The following is an 18,536-nucleotide window of genomic DNA, read 5'->3' as shown; positions in this document are numbered from 1 at the left end:
ATGATCTTTTCCGATGTCAGTGAAACCACGAGAGCTGTCCTGAGCGGTGTCTACATTCATTGCCGCCGGTGCCGTAATGGTGATGGGATATTTTCTTTGGGGCCCCCGACTGCTAATTGGGGAAAATGTACAGACGACTACCGCTGACCAGGTCTGTAACTTAGCAGTGATGCCACCATTCTGTCTCTCGCTACTTTTAGCCGAGTAACGTCACCAAGTTATTTTTAGCCTTGGCAAATACGCAACCAACTCCATGCCACCTGGTCTGAATAAATCCATTTGATCATTTCTTCCACATCCTTGAGATATGGAATAAAACTGACACTAAATGAGCCACATTTTGCGAAAGTCTAATTATCGTTGGACCAGTGGATTGTGTTTGAACTTGGAACGTAGCACTTCGCAATTGTATATAAGAAAGGAGTTGTTTGCAGTGAGCCAAAGTGGGCTTGACCAAAAGAGTGTGTTTGCATTGGTGTGCGTGACAGAGCTGAACTGCGGTGGAGCGAGCGATTCAGTCCTGTCCGGTCTCCGCTCCATGTTTGGATTGGCTCGCTCGCCGAGAAGCGTCCAATCCAAACACGACCATCTACTTCACAGCCCATTAGCGCCGTGATTGACGGGGCAAACTTCCATTCGCAGGACTTTAAATCAAGCGCCCCCCCCGTCTATTAGTGCCAGGAGGGCCTTCGCCTGATGTCATGCTACTGGAATTTCACTGGCGTGGCAGAAGCATTTAATGTATTAACTGTTAATGGAATGAATAATTCGGCTAGCTGTTAGCATTGTAGCTGTTGTTATAATTTCCATTTTGTTTTGGGTCAACGGTAGAATAGTTGCACAGGGCGAGCAGGCCGTTAATGTCCTCCGTATAAAATGTACCAAATGTTCCGAGGATGTTTTTGGAAGCGTTTGAGTTGGGCCTTGTCGTTGTTTTTTTTGTGTGCGTTTGAGAACTCTTCCCTTCTGAACGCCATTGGCCAAACTATGCGGCGTCCTGTGGAGTTCAGAGATGAGGACATGGGCTTTTTCAGCGAAGCCTAGCGCTTCCCACTTCCTAGCGGTGACAAGGAGCATCAATCTTAACGCGGCCGCGCTGCTGGACCTTGCCAAGCTACATTACTGTTGCAGGAAAAAAAAAAAGACTGCGGTGTTGGAACAAAGCATGAACATAAACACTTTATACTTTTTGACTCTGCAACAAGTACGTAATGATAGATCAACTCTATACTTGTTTAATTCGTTCAAAATTGCTTTGTGTTGTTTTTGTTTTATGGACATCAGCACAAAAAGTGTCGAAACTCAACTGGACTTTCATGGAGTAAAAATATCTGAAGGCAAAAAAATACTTTAAAAAAAAGAGACATGCAATAATATATTAAATATATTTTGGAATATGACAAATTGTAAATAAAATAAATTAAATAAATGGTTGTGGTTATACAAAGTGAAACAAAAAATGCCATTGCAATCACTATTAATTTTCTTATTAAAATTCCATTGACATCTTTAATATTATTTTTTTAATGGCCCAAATGTGACCATTGATCATAGTGCACTGCGCACATGTGCAATATAAAGAGGAAAAAAAAAAATCCGTTTGGTGGTCCGATCCGGGCTTGGAGTCCCTCTTGTCCACAGCTGTCTTTTCCAGCGAGAAACACTTTTCAATAGACGCTTGGGAATCCTCCAAATCTTGTCACGTCCCAGCTCTGCTCTTTCTTGTTTCGTCCTAATCCCTAAGCCGTCATTTGTACGCCCGTTTCCTCGCACCTGCCGAGCCGCAGCAATAACGCCAATATCCTACTTTTCCCGGGGAATCCTTCTGGATTTCCCCCTTCCCCTCAAGTCGTTTCTCTGATTGGACCTTGGAACGCACTCGCACTTCTCAACAACGTGTTTGTTCAGGTGTGAGAGACCCCCTCCCCCAGACCCGTGCCCTTTAAGACTGTCGGCCTCGATACAACTCACGTGATTGAGCACATAAAATCATAAACGCCGTAAATCACATTATCGTACCTGAGCGGAATCTTGAGATGAACGAAAAATTACCTCATAAAACTTTTCGAAATTGGGCTCACTTGTGCAAATAAAAAAGAAATCACCACTTCTGTGCAACGCAGTAGTTATTTTACTTTAATATTTTTGGAAGCCTGTAGGTGCCAAAGTGCTCCTGGGGTCCACCCGGTGGTCCCCAAAGGTATTCCCTAACAAGTAAAACTTAACTAGCTTGTTCCCGTTAAAATACAATAATAGTTGCAAAGCTGCGATATCTAAGGCTGAAACGATTAATCGAAAAATTTGATTATTATTTGATTTCTGCCTTTGCAGTGATCCGATCGTCACATTACTGCAGTACCAAAATATATTCGCTTCAACCGTGATGCCAGAAAAAATAGTCGAAACATAACGTGTTATGTTTTTTTTTTTTTTTTTTTTTTTTTAGAGGTGGCCATCCTGTGGGCGTCCCACCAAGTGCACCACAGTTCCGAGTACTACAACTTCACAACTGCACTACGCCAGCCGCTCACTCAGCAGCTGACGTCGTGGGTACGTTCTTACTCCTGTGCACTCTTTCCGACACTCATAATAAATAAAAGTAATATTTTTGTCCAGATTTTCTACGTGCCCATGGCCTTGGCCGTGCCACCGTCCGCCTTCGCCGTCCACATCCAACTCAATCTGCTCTTCCAGTTCTGGCTGCACACGGAGGTAGGCATGACGTCAGCATTAGAAAAAAAATATCAATACTTATCTTATTTGTCTGCTCCTGTCTAGACGCTCAATAAAAATGAGCCGGTGCTGTTAAATATTCCAAACGGAAGCAAAGCGACGACAAGTATCGCAGTTTTTTTTTTTTTAATGATCCTTCCTGGGAATGAATGGCTTTGTAACACCTCCAATCCAAACTTTTTAGTGCGCTATTAGCCAAAGTGCTCACAACAGACGCTATTTTGTCTTTATGGTCATTTTTTTTATGTTAGTGCTGCATGGATTTTGTTGCGCAGCCAAAGTGAAGTTTTTTTTTCAATCCAGTGCAAAACAGCCAGACGTTCATAGAAATACTAAATGAGCAATTATGAATTTTGTCCAACTAAGCATTTCTCAGGCATGTGTTGGAAGCCAATGAGAATTTGTCAAAGTACAAGGCCTGGATTTTACTCACATTGGGTTTTTGAGACTTTTTTTTTAAGAATTATTTTAGGATAAACATATCCAGATAATCCTGAAATAATCCTTGAGACCTTTTTCTGATAATGTATGATAGACACATCCACGCAATTCCGTGCTAATTGGTGTCTGACGATTAAAAAAAAAAAATCTTTGCAGGGTTTGAAACTAAAATGCAGAATCTCACTTCAAGGCTTTTACTTTTTCTTTCAGGTAATCCGAGACATGGGACCTCTGGAGTGGATCTTCAACACCCCCAAGCATCACAGAGTTCACCACGGTGAAGACCTGTTGATTTGGTCATATGATTTTTTTTTTTTTGTTAGCATTAGCTTAACTGTTCTTAATGTTAACCTTTCCAACAGGAAGAAACTTGTACTGCATTGACAAGAACTACGGCGGGATTCTGATCATCTGGGACCGATTGTTTGGTAAGCAAACACATTGAAAGCTTGTGGCTAACAGGGAAAACTTGTTTTGTTTTTGGTGTTGACTAGAAAGTGGAGAAGCCTCATGCTAATGCTAATGTGGCTAACTGCGTTGTGTTTTAAGGCACCTTCTCACCAGAAAAGGACAAGGTGGTGTATGGCTTGGTCTTCCCCAGCAATTCTTTTGAAATCATCACAAGTCAGGTGAGTGCTCCACTTGCTAACAAACTCGCTCTTATCCAGGTAACACCTGGATTTTTATTTTTATGTTAAAATTCCACCCTCAAAGCCAGTCTCACCTATCAACATGACTCCTTGGTAAGCATGTCTACCTTAAAAATATGTTCACCTTGAAAAAATATCTCAAGACGTCTCCTCGATAAATGGGCACCGATAAATGATCAGCACGTGTGGGCAAAGTTTGATCACTCACCATAAACACAAACAACTGCTCATTTTAGTTTTTTTTTTTTGGGATCTGAATTGGTGTTTTCTCCTCTTTTTCAGTTCCACTACTATTTGTCCTTGTGGAGAAGGTCAACCACCTACTCGAGTCTTTCAGACAAAGTGTCAACTTTTGTCAAAGGTCCCAGCTGGACGCCTGGAAACCCTCGGCTGGGCAACCATGATCACGTTCCAGAGGTGGGTGCGGGACCACGTCGTGACCTGACATCATTGCAAAAAAAGTGAATTCCTCACGGCGGGAGTCTTCTGCGACTTTTACAGGGAACGGCCACATCAAATAAAAGCTGCAAAGTCTTTGTAGACGGAGCACAATAAGTTCATTTTCACCGTCTCTGGGATTAAAACCGCATGGTGCCCCAGTGGAAATATGCGTGTACACACGTGTGTGTGTGTGTGTCTACAGAAAGGCTCCAGTGGAACGAGCCGGCGGTTAGCTTTGAAATAACGTTGATGGTGGCGCATATTTAGTTCCCTCATGCGTGACACTTGGGGGAATTTTTTTTTTCACGATCCAATTGGACCCTTAAGGCAACTTCAGAAGCCAAACTCCATGAAAAGGTTTCTCGTGGTTGGGGAAGACTCACCAGGTGAACCACGACCTGACGTAGCTGCAGGTGTGCCGAGGAGGAGAAGCAGCGAGCTTCTCTGGCGGCTTCTATTGGTCAATTTATTTGAATTCACTTTTTCCACATGACAGAAAGGGGTTACGTGACTCAGCAAATTCCAAAAAATAGACTCACGTCTTCCAGTAAAAAAAAAAAGAAAAGTCCAGATGACCTCATGGGCTCATTTTCATCCCAACCGAACCTTTAAAATAATAAATTTCGCTCCCCGTCACCCCCAAAAATCAATATTTGTCACTTTCTTAACTCACCTTTTACAGCATTCGAGTCAGAACGACAAACCTTATTTTGTTGAAACATTTACACACACTCAAAATAACCTTCAAAAGCAACTTGTGGTACTTTGCAATGTTTATTACAGCGCCGCAGAACAATATTGCCACAACAGAGGTTCCCTTAAGTGGGAAAAACAGCAGTGACGTTGACATATTGTATATTTTTCATTTGGCCCGATAAGTGACGGCTTTGCGTTTGCTCCATTAGACGATGGAAAACTTACTTCGCCGTGATCTTGACACCCTTGATGTCATTTGTATAGAGATGGAAATCAAACGAGAGCGGCCAGACTTTGAAAATGTATACGCCGTATATATTTTTCTTTCGTCTTCGACTCTTCAAACTGACCGTCGTTTTATTTTGCAAGTCAAATGAAAATCTTTCCCATTAGACCGTACTACAAGGACTGTGGTTTTGCAATGAAAATTCACCAATTTGATTTAAGCTAGTTCATGAAATTTGGTGGGCATGTCTGCGGTGAAAAGACCCACAAAAACACTCAAAATGTCCGAAAACACAAATGACAAAGAAATTTCGTTTTTGCCCAAAAAGACACAGGAAGTCTGCCAATTTAAAGTGGTCACTTTTGGGTCACCACTCTGTCCCTTTCCCTGGAAGATTTTGTTCCCCTAATGATTTTCACCGAGTGGTTGCGGGCAAGCGGTTTCAGGTCTTGTGTATTTTTTCTTTTCCGCTGGCAGGTGACCGGCATGGAGAAGCCTCACGATCCCAGCTGCTCACCGGCCTTGCAAGTTTACGTGGTGACACATTTCCTGCTGGTGCTGCACACGTACCACGAGCTCTTCGAAAACCAGGCGGTAAGTATTTGTCACACGGAATTATTTGTGGCTAAAAAAAAAAATCCTAAATGTTGAACAATATTTGGTTGTCACTTTTCCACATCTCTGGCTTTGTTGCAAAAAAAAATTTGAATGTAACATTTCAAAACACCCTGAAACTGTTGATATGGTCCATGTGGGCGTCTGACGAGAAGGTGCTGAGCTCCCTAATTGAAGACTACTCGTCTGCCAACATGATTGAACTAATGACAGTTTATTGCGGCCGCTCGAGCTCCAGTAACTTTGACTTAAAAAACAAAAAGAAAAACGAGCCGCGTCTAATATCGTGACAGAATGACTGATCGGCCTTTCCCTTCGGAGGAACCTTTTGTCTATTATTTTCCACTTGCCCAAGCCAAAAAGACCCCCTTCCTTTCCTCCTCTGTCAGAAAAATAAAGCATCGGGTCTCCTCGGCAGTTATCTTTGGAAGCCTTTTTTTTTCCCCCCTCAGGCATAGTTTTGGTTAGCCGAGAAGTGCCGTTACGCCCAAACTCCTTCGAAACTCCCAAATAAAATTGCCCCCCCACCCTCCTCCCTTTTTTTTTCTGTGCTCCTCAGTTGTGGTCCCACACGCATTTACACACACGCACACACACCTCCAGGGCCAAGAGGGCTCCCCATACTTCGCCTGCAAATGAAACACCAGCTGGTGGTCCGGCAGTGAACACAAACGCCTTAATTGTGGACTGGAGCCTTTCCCAAGCAAAATAGCCTTCAGGATGCTGCAATCAGGACTTTTGCGAAGGAAAATAACAACGAGAGCTCTCCCGGCTCCCGCCATAAATCATGTCACCCTTTTGTGTTTATGTACCGTAGGAGTGTGTGTGCCAGCTAGCTAGCTTACAGCTAACGTTATCAGTGCTCTTACAGTTGATGAGTTGAAACTGATTGTGTGTGGGAATTTTATGGACTACAGTAAATTGATTAACTTGCTTTGCTAGTTGGAAAGAATATTTTGGTCTGATTGAAGGAGTGAATAGTCGAGTGATATGAAGTCACCCATTTCTTGACGGAGTGAATAAGTGACTGACCAAGTGACAGATTGACTGACTGGCTGAGTGTTGAACCGACGGACCCACTGAGTGAATGACGAACTGATTTAGCGATTGACAATCTGATCGTCTGATTGAGCAAACACCCTCCATTAAAATCCATTAAAAGTTCTGTACACAACAGAGCGAGAGTCTAAAACACTGCTGTTAACGTGATGCCGTTTACCCGCCATGTGCTCGCCCACTCACGCCTGTTTGCCTTGGCAGTGCCCAGTAAACAGTGGTGCAGGCTGGTGCTTTGCGGAAAGCGACTGAAGAGCCAAGCGTCCATGACGCTGATTACAGCTTTACATTGGAAATCACGCCATGTGCTGTATTTGGACCTCTAGACGCTGAGCCACTTGACCGTCCTGGGAATGACGGGCTACGTCATACTCACGCTCACCTCCCTGGGATTCATCATCGACTGCAGGTGCTCTTTTATGCCCAGATTTTGGTGGAGGTGGTGCAATTTTAATCATTTGCATATGTGTGGTATTTGCAGGCCCTTCTTTCTCAAACAAACATGTATTTTACGGTGTGCAATGATAAAGTACAGGAGTTAAATTGGATTGAAATGGTGTATTTGCTCAAATTCTGCTTATTTGTCAAATTTCATATGCAAGAAAAACCCAAATGTACCCGTATATGTTGCATCCAGGCCGTGGGCGTCCATTTTGGAGCTGCTACGTTGTATGTGCATGGCGATGTTGCTGCAGTACAGCCACGTGAAGGCCCCCAACTCAGCTCTGACTGTGCCCACCCAGGTAAGACCTTCTGACTTCACAAAATAGTCGATCAGTAGCCTAAAAATATGAAAAAACAAGTTAGCATACAATAGTTGGACAGAATACCTTTTCTGAGCGAGCTAAACTTGGCTACAAAAATATATATGTGGTCCAATATTTTGGATTAGCGTGACAGATTTCAACGTGCTCATCACCTGACCTCGCGTACTGCTTTCCGTTCTGCTCTACGCAAAGATAATCTCCAACGACAACTGTGACAACGATGAAGTCACTTTTCGGATAAAAGGCGTGCTGTCACGTTGATTGTCCCGACACGGTCCCGCGTATTTGTGCGGTCTGTTTTGTGTGCAAAGTCCGTCCGGCCGGAGCTATGATCCCTCCCTCCAGATGCGCGTGCCAATTAGCCCTAAAATTGGCGTGCCGTTATGGCTGTGGACTGTACATGGTGGCTGACCTGTCATTACTTTTTGCCCCCCCTCCCTCCCTCCCTCCCTTTTCTGGCTTTGTCCTCGCCCTGCTCACTGAGCGCAGAGCGACGCTTCTGGAAACAATTAGAGGCGTCTGCCGCTAACTAGAGCTGGCTGATGGGATTTGCACGTGAGCACAGAGTTGCCGCTTTTATTGTCTCGGCCACATCTGTAGAGTTCAGGTGTGCCCCCCAAAAAAAAAAATCTGTATTATCATTTTAAATTTGAATTATCATGACTACTATATTTTACTTTTCTGAGCAAGTATTATAGGCCAGTAATTTTTTTCAACTCATTAGCTAATGTTATATTAATTTTTCCCACTCTGTTGGTCATATGAAATATTCGTAGCATTTAATGTCTATAATACAAAACGCAACCCCCCAAAAAAATCAAATCCATTCAAACAGACGCCTTCCAGCCTCGTCTGGCTCGTGAAGCCTCGGTGTGATCCCGTGGTCAGAGCCTGCCAGCTGTTAATAGCACCGAGAGCTTTAAGGATGCCATATATCACGAGCCAGACATTTTGTGCGCAAGTGTAACAGTCGGCAGGGGCCGCAGCACAATTACCAATTCTCCGCCGCCGACTTTTTTTTTTTTTTTTCTTCACCGATTGGCTTCAAAACGCGCCAGAGCGGCGTGTCGTGTCATTAAAAGCGTAAAGGGCGCCCATGTGTCAGCCACCATTTTGAGTCTTTTGTGAGCCTTTCAAGCACCTGCCAGCACCAACGCGCCGAATGGTACTTAAAAAGTGCTCAGTCATACAGGGCCGTAACTATCATTTAAAATGTGTGGGTGGGGTGGGTGTCAAATTGCTCAGGAGTAAAGCTACTTTTACAAGCAAATTATTATACGCTTCCATTTTACTGCTCCTCTCTTTTGGCCGACGGAATAAATAATAAATTAAGGCTGAGTTAGAATACACCGTTTTTTAGTATTATTATCAAAATAAGTTTTCAAACAATACAAAAACCGAAGCACTTGGAAAGTCACTTGACACAGATAAAGAAAAAAATGAATTTTTGATTATATTAATTTTTACTGGCATAACAGAAGTCTAAAAATGACCGGCGATAATGCAAGTCGGCTAACATTTTGCTTAGGGCCCCATGGAGGCTTGTCCCGACTCTGATGTTTACTTTTGGTCTTTCCGTGTCGATGAAATTTGATGACTAATCATAAAACAGGAAAGTAATAAGTCAAGCCATGACAGAGTTGATTGAGAGCTCATTTGTGCTTGTCTGCTTGTCTGTGGAAAGATAAATGTCCAGGTCACATCAATATTATCAAGTTCAAGTCCGACACAAATCAGCAAAAACATTGAACGCCGCCTCGCCTTTTCCTGATAAGACAACCCATGGCGAAAGGTCGCCATTATCTCGCCGCCAAAAAAAACCTCATGTGCGGAAGGTCGAGGCGGTAAAATCATGAATGAGGATTTGTTTGGAGCTGTGCAAACGCTGGAACACAAACGGTGGGGCAACACATATAGACAACGTAGCAATTCATATTACCGAATCTTAATGAGTCACTTGCAGTAGTTTAATGAAACTCTTATTTCATACTATAATCATATATTTGTACTTTGTTCGTCCCACTCCTCAAATCCAGTCCATCGAGAGAGAACAGTACAGCATTATAGCCCGAAGGACCCAAACGACAAGCTTGATCAAATATGAAGTTTTTAATCCCGCTCTTAAATATTAAGAGGGTGTCTGCTCCCACGAGAGTATCTTGTCGAATCGACTCCAAAATCATTCAAGAATAATGAAAGAGGACGTTCATAGTTTTCCGCAATAAAAATAAGTCATATTTTACAATAATACGGTCCAGGGTGGCGTATCATTTCGCAGCATAAAGGCTTCCATCGCTCTCCGCTTACTTCATTGAACAGGCTCGCTCGTGTCTTGGCTAACTATCACAAGTGGAGTCGTAAAAATCTAATTTTTCAAGTGTCCCGCCTGGAAAAGTTTCCTCGCTGCCAGTTTGGTCAATTTTTTTTGTCCCCCACTCAGTCCGAATTGCCCTTGAGTCGTTTGGGCACCAAAATGGGTTCCCGACGACGTTTCCAAGTTGGCCGCCGCCGAAGCGTGAGATTGCGGAAAAAGAAGGTCGGTATGAGGAAGACTGGAAGGAGCGTCGGAAAAGCGGTCGCGTGCAAATACTTCCCGCTTTCAAGAAGAGAAGAAGTATGTTATTTTATCGGGACGCCGACCGCGGTAATCACAGAACCCACGTGCTGTGTTATTGATCACTTTGTTACGATCCAAAACACCCGAGAGGAAGCAATCTGTCGGACCCGACGGACGTTTTTCGAAAATATAGGCCCTCAAGCCAGTTTCACTTAGCAACCTAAAATTTGGCTATCATGAGTAGACCTACAAAAACATCAAGAAGAAGAAATTTTGGCAGTTTTCAGGGATCCTTCAAACTCATCCCTAGAGATTTTTTTTTTTTTTCTACTAAATTTGAAACCATGTACACGAGACAATAGTTGGCAGCGGTTTTTCGGCATGAAATATGGTAGCTTTATTTTTTTTTCTGAAATGCATTTGCACCTCAAAAGTCTCGCATTCAGTCTTCGTGCCATTCCAAGGAATCCAAATTCACTACCGTTGTAAGATCTTTTTTAAACATAATCCCTTTACTGCCGTCTTCTCCTTTCTCAGCCTCGTATTTTCCAACAAAGTCCGCAGCGGGAGCGTACAAGCAGGGGCGTCATAACTCTTCGAAATATCAGTGGGCGGATGGAAGGAGTCGAGGGGGCCATTAACCTCTTTGCCACCCCCCGGAGACTCATTTGTCTTTGCCGAGGAATCCCCTTGAACTGAGTCGAAAAGGGCAACCACGTTTGCGCTCTTTGAGCTGTGAAAATACAAACAAGGGCAAAAAACCCATCTATTAATAGTAAAATTTATTTCAAAAATTATTTTTTAATAGCTAGCAAAATTTTACATCGGTAATGACTGGTTGCGACATATATTCCAATAACGAAGTAAGTAGGGAATAACCGGGCTCTACGAAAAAAGACCCAAGTCGCTTTTCCTCGTCTTTGAAGCCGACGTGTAAAAGAAAACGTTTAAATGTGAATTTTTCTCCAGGGATGGATTGTAAAAATGGCTTTCATTGACGACCGCCTCATTTTAGAAGTCAAGAAGTTGTAAAGAAATGTTTTAATGATAATTCTCCTCAAGGGAGGAACCCTAAAACACAGAATTTTGTACCACTTCCACACTGCTTGTTTCCATTTGACTTTCATCCTTTTTTTTTTTTTTCGTTCCGCTCGCCTTGCCGTACAGATTTCTGGCGACTGTGGTCACGGGGGTGCAGGGGTGCGCAAACAGTAAACCGTGATACAGTCGGGTAACACTCTACACCGTGTGTAAAATCGTCTCTCTTGTATTTTTTCCTAAATATCAACAACGATAAAACAATTTTATTATCTGGCATCCAGTAGAAGTGGGGTGAAAATGTCAGGCCGGCCTCTGCAGCTGCACGGCTGTCTTCAAATGAAAAATCGTCAGCGTTCCGGCGAGCGTATCATTTTGTTTATCGAAATAAAAATCCTCCATAAACTCGATTGTTTGCAAAATGTGAAAATATGTCCGCACGCACGTACTAGTACAACTTCCTGTCTACTCTACAATGGTGGGGCGTTCAGGAAGGATACATTGGGCAGCTTTACATCCCACCAGAGGCTGGAGCGCAGCCATGAGAAATATTGCTGTCACACACACACACACACACACACACACACACACACACACACACACACACACATCAGACAGAACACATGTGAAACAACACTTGCTGTAAGGTGAAAGTGCAATTTAAAACAAGACAGGAACTTGAGGAGCATCGCTGTGATTTTGTAAACCTTTGTTATATTTATTTGTTTGTTTTAATATTATTAAAAATCTGCGATAATTTATTTTTTTTATAGTTTGTATTTCACACATTTTAGCCCGAGAGAAGCACAGGCAAAAATGCGGTCTGGTCGTTCACGGTTTACAGTTGTGAGCATATTTTCCGGTTGTGATGACTCGCGCTGCTCATGTGGCGTCCATGTGCGTCGCGTCACGCTTTGACATGACATGTTGATGTGACGTTAGTGATGATGAATGAACCGTTGTGGATGAAGAGCAGGATATGGTTGTTGTTTTTAGCAATCTTACAAATATACATGATCGAATAAAAGTGTAGCGTATGTTCGCATATGCGGATGTCCGCTTTTATTGATTTCGTGTAACGATATTAGCAACAAAAAAGTTTCTTTATCAAGTTAGATTTTGAAATTACTTCTCACGACACCAGAGCACTGGCTCTTGATGACATCAGCGTTTTCCCGTCCTGTGATTGGTTGTTTTCAAAACAGGGTTCACGTAAAAAAATAAATATATAAAGACCAAGTTAGGATTTCAAGTTTGTTGTTTCAAAATTGCGTTTCAAGCCTGGGGACGACTCGATTAATTCGTTGACAGAATTATCGCTTCAAATTAGGGTATGACGTTTGGGTTACGGCCTCAAATTTGAATTTCAAACCTGCGTTAGGATTTCAACAACGAACTTGACGACAAGGTTAGAAGTTTTCAAACCAGGGTAAGTATGAGTTTTTTTTTCATTTGTTAAAATAATTGTAAGGTAAAACAAACACTTGAAAATATCATTCTGTAAAACCGCTAATATCATTTTACTAATACAACTATGTCATAATAACACTCCCAGTCTGTCATGTACAAATATCAAATATACAGGTCTTTGTCTCCCTCTGTCTGCTGGACTGCTTAATACCGTAACAAGCCAGTAATCCACTACTTGTAACGTGTTTTTGTCTCATTCAGGCCTTGGTGTCCCTCAGTGTGCTGTACTGGGCCCTGCAGAGTTTCTCGCAGCTGCCCTCCATCAAGTGGAAGTCGCACTGAGAACTGCCACCTGCTGACTCCATTTGCTTTTTATTCTCTTAAACTGCACCCAATAACACTTAGCACTGTGAATTTAAAAAAGAAAAACATTACTTGGTCTATTTTATTTCTTTGTGCCATAAACAGATGGAAAGGTAGAAAGAAGGAATGCATTGTGGGAGTTGGAGTTGTCTTTCGGATTCGAAGATGACCTTTGACTTTGATCTAGATTGTGGATCCGGAGGTGACTAAAATGCTGCACGGAAGATGTTCCTCTTTCCTTCTGCTATACTCTAAACTGTACTGTATGCATACTAGCAAATAATCTAACAATATATTGTCGTAATATGGCTGACGAATAAAGTCATACAAGACTTCACTTGAAACATGACATCACCCTATTTATGAATTAAGGTATTTATTTATAGTTCAAGACAAGGCTGGGATGGGATGCAAGTCTAAAAGTCCGGTATGTAAAGGTAAGAAGTGATTTCTTATTTATTTATTTTTTTTAAAATAAATATCTCCAAAACAATGGACCTGAAGCGCCCTACCCTCAAACCTTCGACGGCGCTCGACTCATCCTTTCATCGTTCGATTCTAACGTGATTTTTGTCTTTAATCATCGCAAGTAATAAAATGAGACCAGAGGAGACGCATTGATGGCGCTGGGTCGGGGGGGGGGGGGGTGGAGCGCCCGAGGACTGCCGCTTAACCCCAGACAAAATGTCACGGCGATCAATAACGTCCGTCGGTGCTCATTAGATCTGGACACAAAAGAAAATGACAAAGAAAAAGATGCTGAAGGTGATGTATGTTGATTTTTTTAAATTTATTTTTTAATTCTTATGAGGAAGCCAACCCCTCTCGGGAAGGGAAAACTTCACGTCGGGTCATCCCTGTAGACTTTTCGGATCTTACATAACGAGGCTCAGGCAGGCTCCCGTATCTATTTTTAGACTCACAAGTGGAGTAGTAGTGAAGTCATAGAATTATGTATCCAGAGGTTGAATGAAGATCCAAATGCTCTTCTGGCTTCACAACACTTTTTAGCCTCCCAAGCTCATCTGCTTGGTGAGAAAACCTCGAAGCAGCCATGTGAATCGACTGCAGAGGCTTGATGTGCACTTAAAAGTTGCCATGGCGACCGCTCGCTTTCCAGTCTGAGATGCTGGCGCGCTTAATGATCCGTTCCCATTTAACTGCGTACCGAAGTGGTCTCCTCAACCCAGGGGCGGAGTCAGAAAATTTTCAGTCATATGTTCTGTTTAGTCTGTTGTGGCCACAAACGGTGGCGCAACAAAATAGACTTGTAATATGACTATACTTATAGTCATATATTATAACAAAAAATGACTAATATTACAGCATATAGTGTTTTTATATTGTGATTTTACATTATTCCGATGAGTCTCATTATTTCAATATATTATTAAATAAATCAGTTCCATTCACTCAACGTTTTTCCCCACAGATTGGCGCACTTGGCGGCTGTCGTCTTGGATGCTAACTGATGCTACGTTCGCGCTGACAGGAAAAAAATGCAGATAGAGGGGCGGGAAGAGTGATGATTCTGCTCTCTCTCTCTCTCTAGCGTGCGCTCCCTCTGTTTCTCGCTTGGAGGAAAACAAACAGCAACCCCCCCCCTGACATGAAGAGTGGGCTGCGGCAATAGCGCAGCCTCTCTCTTTCGACATCTTATTCAAAAATCCACTTTCTTGCATCTAATGGAGCACTCAATAGATGCACCAGCGGATTGACGCCCCTTCTTCTAATTCAGAAAGACTCAACCTTGCTTCAGCACATGCTGGCTCATTTGCTAGACCCCCCCCCCCTCCCCTCCCCTCCCCTCCTCGCTCACATGCGACATTTAATTCAGAAATCCACACTCTTGCTTCAGCAGACACTTGATCCTGCTGGATCATCCATCTCTGTCTCTTATAACACGCTGGAGATCTAACATCTGCTGGATCTTCCACTTAATCTGTACATTGTTGACATCTGATTAAAAACAAAAAAAGTAGAATTTTGGAACGCCCACTGGATCTCTCTGGAACATCTCACAACATCGATAGTCCAAGCACTCATCCTACACCGACTGGATCCTCCATTGGATCATTCAAAGATCACTTCCCGTGTTCTCCATCGGATCCCCTACTTGGTCACCTCTCATGTCACATCAAAAAGATCACCTGGATCGCCTCTTCTAATTAAAAAAACTGGATCAGCACCTCCTCTCCTTCTCCGCACAACATCTAATTACAAAGACTCTTGGCTCAGCAGCCAACGGATCCCCCCAGCGGATCGCCGCTGCCGCCTCCTCTTCTGCACACTCTCTAAATGACGAGCGCCTTCACTCCTCCTCTCCCTCGCCCACTTACTGGAGAGACCAGCGGATCTTCTGGACCCGGGGCTCATCCGCTCCCTGGACTCTGTAGCAGGTGAGCGACGGCATGTTGACCTCATCTCGTGGTTTTATCGATGCATGCCTGTCGCAGTGTGTGTGTGTGTGTGTGTAGGCACTCTCCATCCTCCCGATGGATGCAGCACACTCTAGCGTGAGCAGACACGTGAGGATGCTGCTTCCCAACCATGCCTCGGAATGACGAGATATCGGGAATGGGCGAATGCGTGCGACACTTAATATTTCATCGATGCCGCTCGCAGGTTCACCGCACAAGCCGAGACGTAACGACGTTGCATGACGGATTGCGCATCGTTCGGCCTCACAACATTTACGAGCAGGCGATTCATGCGGGGCAGTGGTCTCATTTGGAATCCGGTGGGCTACTCGTGCCGTCATCATAGCAACAGCTCTGTCTGATGATGCCATTGGACGCAGACTAGAATGCAGAAAAAAAAAAAAACAATAATAAAACAGTCTTCTTGCACTTGTTGCGTCAGGCGAGGATTTTGCACTCTACTCGTTGAGGCTTTAATTCAATTCAGGTTTAATTAAATCAAAACACAAATGGCATTTTCGGAATTTTTCAAGGGCTTGTACTGTGACGAGAGAACACGCCTAAATGACCGAGCGTTTTTGGCTCAACCCTAGAAAAATTTTCTCAATATTCTTCTACTCCTTTTAATTTTTGTCTCCAAACAGCCCATCTCGTTTGGATTAAGCCTGACCAAAATGCTGCTGGGTGAGGCCTGAGCACCATGACGAGCGGCCAGGACATTTGGGTCACGTTGACCCCGGCAGAATTCGCCCTCTTGCAAGAATACACTCAATGTAAGCATCCTTCTCATAATTAATTTTCGCATATTCACAAATTACTCTAATTGAAGATTCCAATACAATTGACGGCGCTCCTGTCACGTGACTCTTTTTCAATTTCCTCCCGTAATGACGTGGCTAATGATTTTGGCACCCAGATGGAAACGTTTAATGCGAGCGCTCCCAGTCATCCATCCATCATGCCGCTTTCGCCGCGCCGTGCCAGCGGTTTACATTTCCCTCCAAAATGTTGACGTGGTGTGGAAAATATGAGACTGGCAGGGCAATGGACGCCTACCCACGTGTCAATCCGAACAAACTTTACTCGTGCTGTCAAAACCTCTTAAGGCACTTTAATTAAAAGCCGGTGAATTAATTCATTTCTAATCGGACGACAGTTATATCGGATATGGATTTCGGGGCGAAAAAATGTACAGTGAGGATTCAAAAAGCAGATTTACTTTGAGAGAATCCGAACAGAGATTTGCAGCTCCAGAAGGTTGTCGAATATTTTCTTCTTCTCAAGCGTGCACATTTGATTATGCACAAAAATGGCCGCCCAACAATGCCTTAATGTGGCTAAAGTGCTTTTTTGCTGCAACACAACCGCTTTAAGAACATCTGCAGAATGGGACACACACACACAGGCACACACACACACGCTCCGCCATTAAGGATTGTGTTGCCATGGCATTCAGGAATGATGACAAGCGCTCTGGCGTGTTGCAATGAACAGCTTACATGAGATGTTCGATTCAACACACACACACACACACACACACACACACACACACACACACACACACACACTGATCTTTGATCTGTCGTCAGACTCGACCAAGAAGCTGAAAGATGTTCTGCAGGAGTTCCACGGCGATGGTGTGCTGGCCAAATACAATCCAGAGGAGGTTTGTGCAAGTCATCGCTGATCAATCCAACACACATTATTATAGCTTATTGTTTCATAGTTTGATTTAATTATAAATAAAAAAATAAGACTCAATCTTTCTGTTCTCTCTTGACAGAAACAAGAAATCCTCAGCCAGGTGTGTTTAACTACCTTCTTTTCCAGCAACCCCTTTCTTGACATAAAAACCCCGCAGGCTGCAGAAATGGGAATTGATCACATTTCAAAGAGGTCATTTATTTTACTGTATGTTTCAGGAGATTGACTTTGAGGGCTTCAAGGTGTTCATGCAGACCTTCTTGGAGAGCGAGCTGCCGCACGAGTTCTGCCAGCATCTTTTTTTGTCCTTTAGCAACAAGGACCATGCCAGCCCGTCCTCATCCTCCGACAAGCCCAAAGTCGCTGGTAGGAGTTTACACTAACATCACTTAGGTTCTTTATAGCTTTTCGAAATACTTCACTACGAAAAGTTAAAAGTTCTAAATGCACAGTTGTGCTCCATTGATGTCAGGCAGACTTCCCAGTTGCAGGTTTGACTTTTTGCTCCCCCCTCCTTCCTCGCTGCAGGACTCAAGCTGATCAAAAGCAACTCGACCCCACTGAGGACGAGCGCCCTACCCGGGCCGCAGAGCACGGTGCAGCTCAAAGACATCGTGTGCTACCTGTCGCTGCTGGAAGGAGGACGGCCAGAGGACAAACTGGAGTGTGAGTGGCGAGCATTCCATTTTTTATAGCTCAAATCGTCTTTTCCGCTGACGCTTGATACTATGGCAATAGAGAAGAAAGCTAAAAATAGTCAGTCACCAAATGTGCAACCGTTTCTGACATGGAATAACGGTTTGTTTAGACGTGGGCCATGGAATATTGTACTTTTGCCACCCGAAAGGAAAGTATGACGTCATGGTGGTCTTCGAGCTTGGGTTATGAATAGATGAAAACACAGCGGTTTTGAATTTGTTTGTTGTTTTATTATTAAATTTGCCAAATGAGACATTTATCTTTTCAATTTACTGATCAGGTAAATAAATAAAAAAAAACCAAAAAAAAAAAACGATTCTCACTGGAAGTCACAACGGTGTATTATCAGATAGCGCTCTCTGCTGGTGAGTCTAAGAACTGCAGGTACTTATGTTGCCTTTAATCACTGGATGCAAGTATTTCTTTTTCCCAATTACATTCGAATTATAAACTCATACAATAACTTGGAAAAAATACAATTTAAGTACAAAATATGAATCTACAAACTTTTCTTTTATCTAAGGTAGTTTATTATGATTATTCAAATTGACATTAGAAATTTACTCGTGAATCTCTTTCTATTTTCTTTGCCATTCTTTAGTTTAAACATTCGACATCACTTTCCGTGAAAGAAAGAAGCCGTTATCCGTTTGTTCCGGAGCATCTCATGATGTCAGCAGTCTCGGCTTACGCAAGTTAGCCGCTATGATAATTGTGACT

General features: G+C 43.1%; 2 protein-coding genes across 13 annotated transcripts in view; both read left to right on the top strand.

Moving 5' to 3' along the window:
- Positions 1 to 13,337, top strand: part of agmo (alkylglycerol monooxygenase) — a 21,105-nt gene extending 7,768 nt beyond the window's left edge. For both annotated transcript variants that reach the window (XM_049729666.1, XM_049729665.2), the window contains exons 5-14: positions 2,447 to 2,550; positions 2,617 to 2,712; positions 3,385 to 3,451; positions 3,537 to 3,602; positions 3,724 to 3,803; positions 4,107 to 4,241; positions 5,665 to 5,781; positions 7,185 to 7,267; positions 7,496 to 7,601; positions 12,892 to 13,337. In XM_049729666.1, coding sequence (XP_049585623.1) covers positions 2,447 to 2,550; positions 2,617 to 2,712; positions 3,385 to 3,451; positions 3,537 to 3,602; positions 3,724 to 3,803; positions 4,107 to 4,241; positions 5,665 to 5,781; positions 7,185 to 7,267; positions 7,496 to 7,601; positions 12,892 to 12,972 — 935 coding nt within the window. In that variant the 3' untranslated portion in view covers positions 12,973 to 13,337. The remainder of the gene's footprint in view (positions 1 to 2,446; positions 2,551 to 2,616; positions 2,713 to 3,384; positions 3,452 to 3,536; positions 3,603 to 3,723; positions 3,804 to 4,106; positions 4,242 to 5,664; positions 5,782 to 7,184; positions 7,268 to 7,495; positions 7,602 to 12,891) is intronic.
- The window catches only part of dgkb (diacylglycerol kinase, beta), a 26,516-nt gene continuing 21,073 nt past the window's right edge, over positions 13,094 to 18,536 (top strand). For 8 of the 11 annotated variants that reach the window (XR_007483730.2, XR_007483729.2, XR_007483726.2 and 5 more), the window contains exons 1-8: positions 13,096 to 13,195; positions 13,380 to 13,430; positions 14,426 to 15,392; positions 16,058 to 16,186; positions 17,003 to 17,079; positions 17,197 to 17,217; positions 17,336 to 17,483; positions 17,646 to 17,783. Coding sequence is in view for 5 of the 11 variants with exons in the window: in XM_049729654.2 (XP_049585611.1) it covers positions 16,114 to 16,186; positions 17,003 to 17,079; positions 17,197 to 17,217; positions 17,336 to 17,483; positions 17,646 to 17,783 (457 nt within the window). In the remaining 6 variants the exon portion in view is untranslated. Of the gene's footprint in view, positions 13,196 to 13,379; positions 13,431 to 14,425; positions 15,393 to 15,498; positions 15,619 to 16,057; positions 16,187 to 17,002; positions 17,080 to 17,196; positions 17,218 to 17,335; positions 17,484 to 17,645; positions 17,784 to 18,536 lie in introns of those variants that run through there. The other 3 variants (XM_049729652.2, XM_049729651.2, XM_049729653.2) reach the window with 3 other exon arrangements.

This window comes from Syngnathus scovelli, chromosome 9, assembly GCF_024217435.2.
Source record: "Syngnathus scovelli strain Florida chromosome 9, RoL_Ssco_1.2, whole genome shotgun sequence".
Classification (NCBI taxonomy): Eukaryota; Metazoa; Chordata; class Actinopteri; order Syngnathiformes; family Syngnathidae; genus Syngnathus; species Syngnathus scovelli.
The sequence above is the reverse complement of the archived record's forward strand: the minus strand, read 5'-3'. Positions and strand labels throughout refer to the sequence as shown.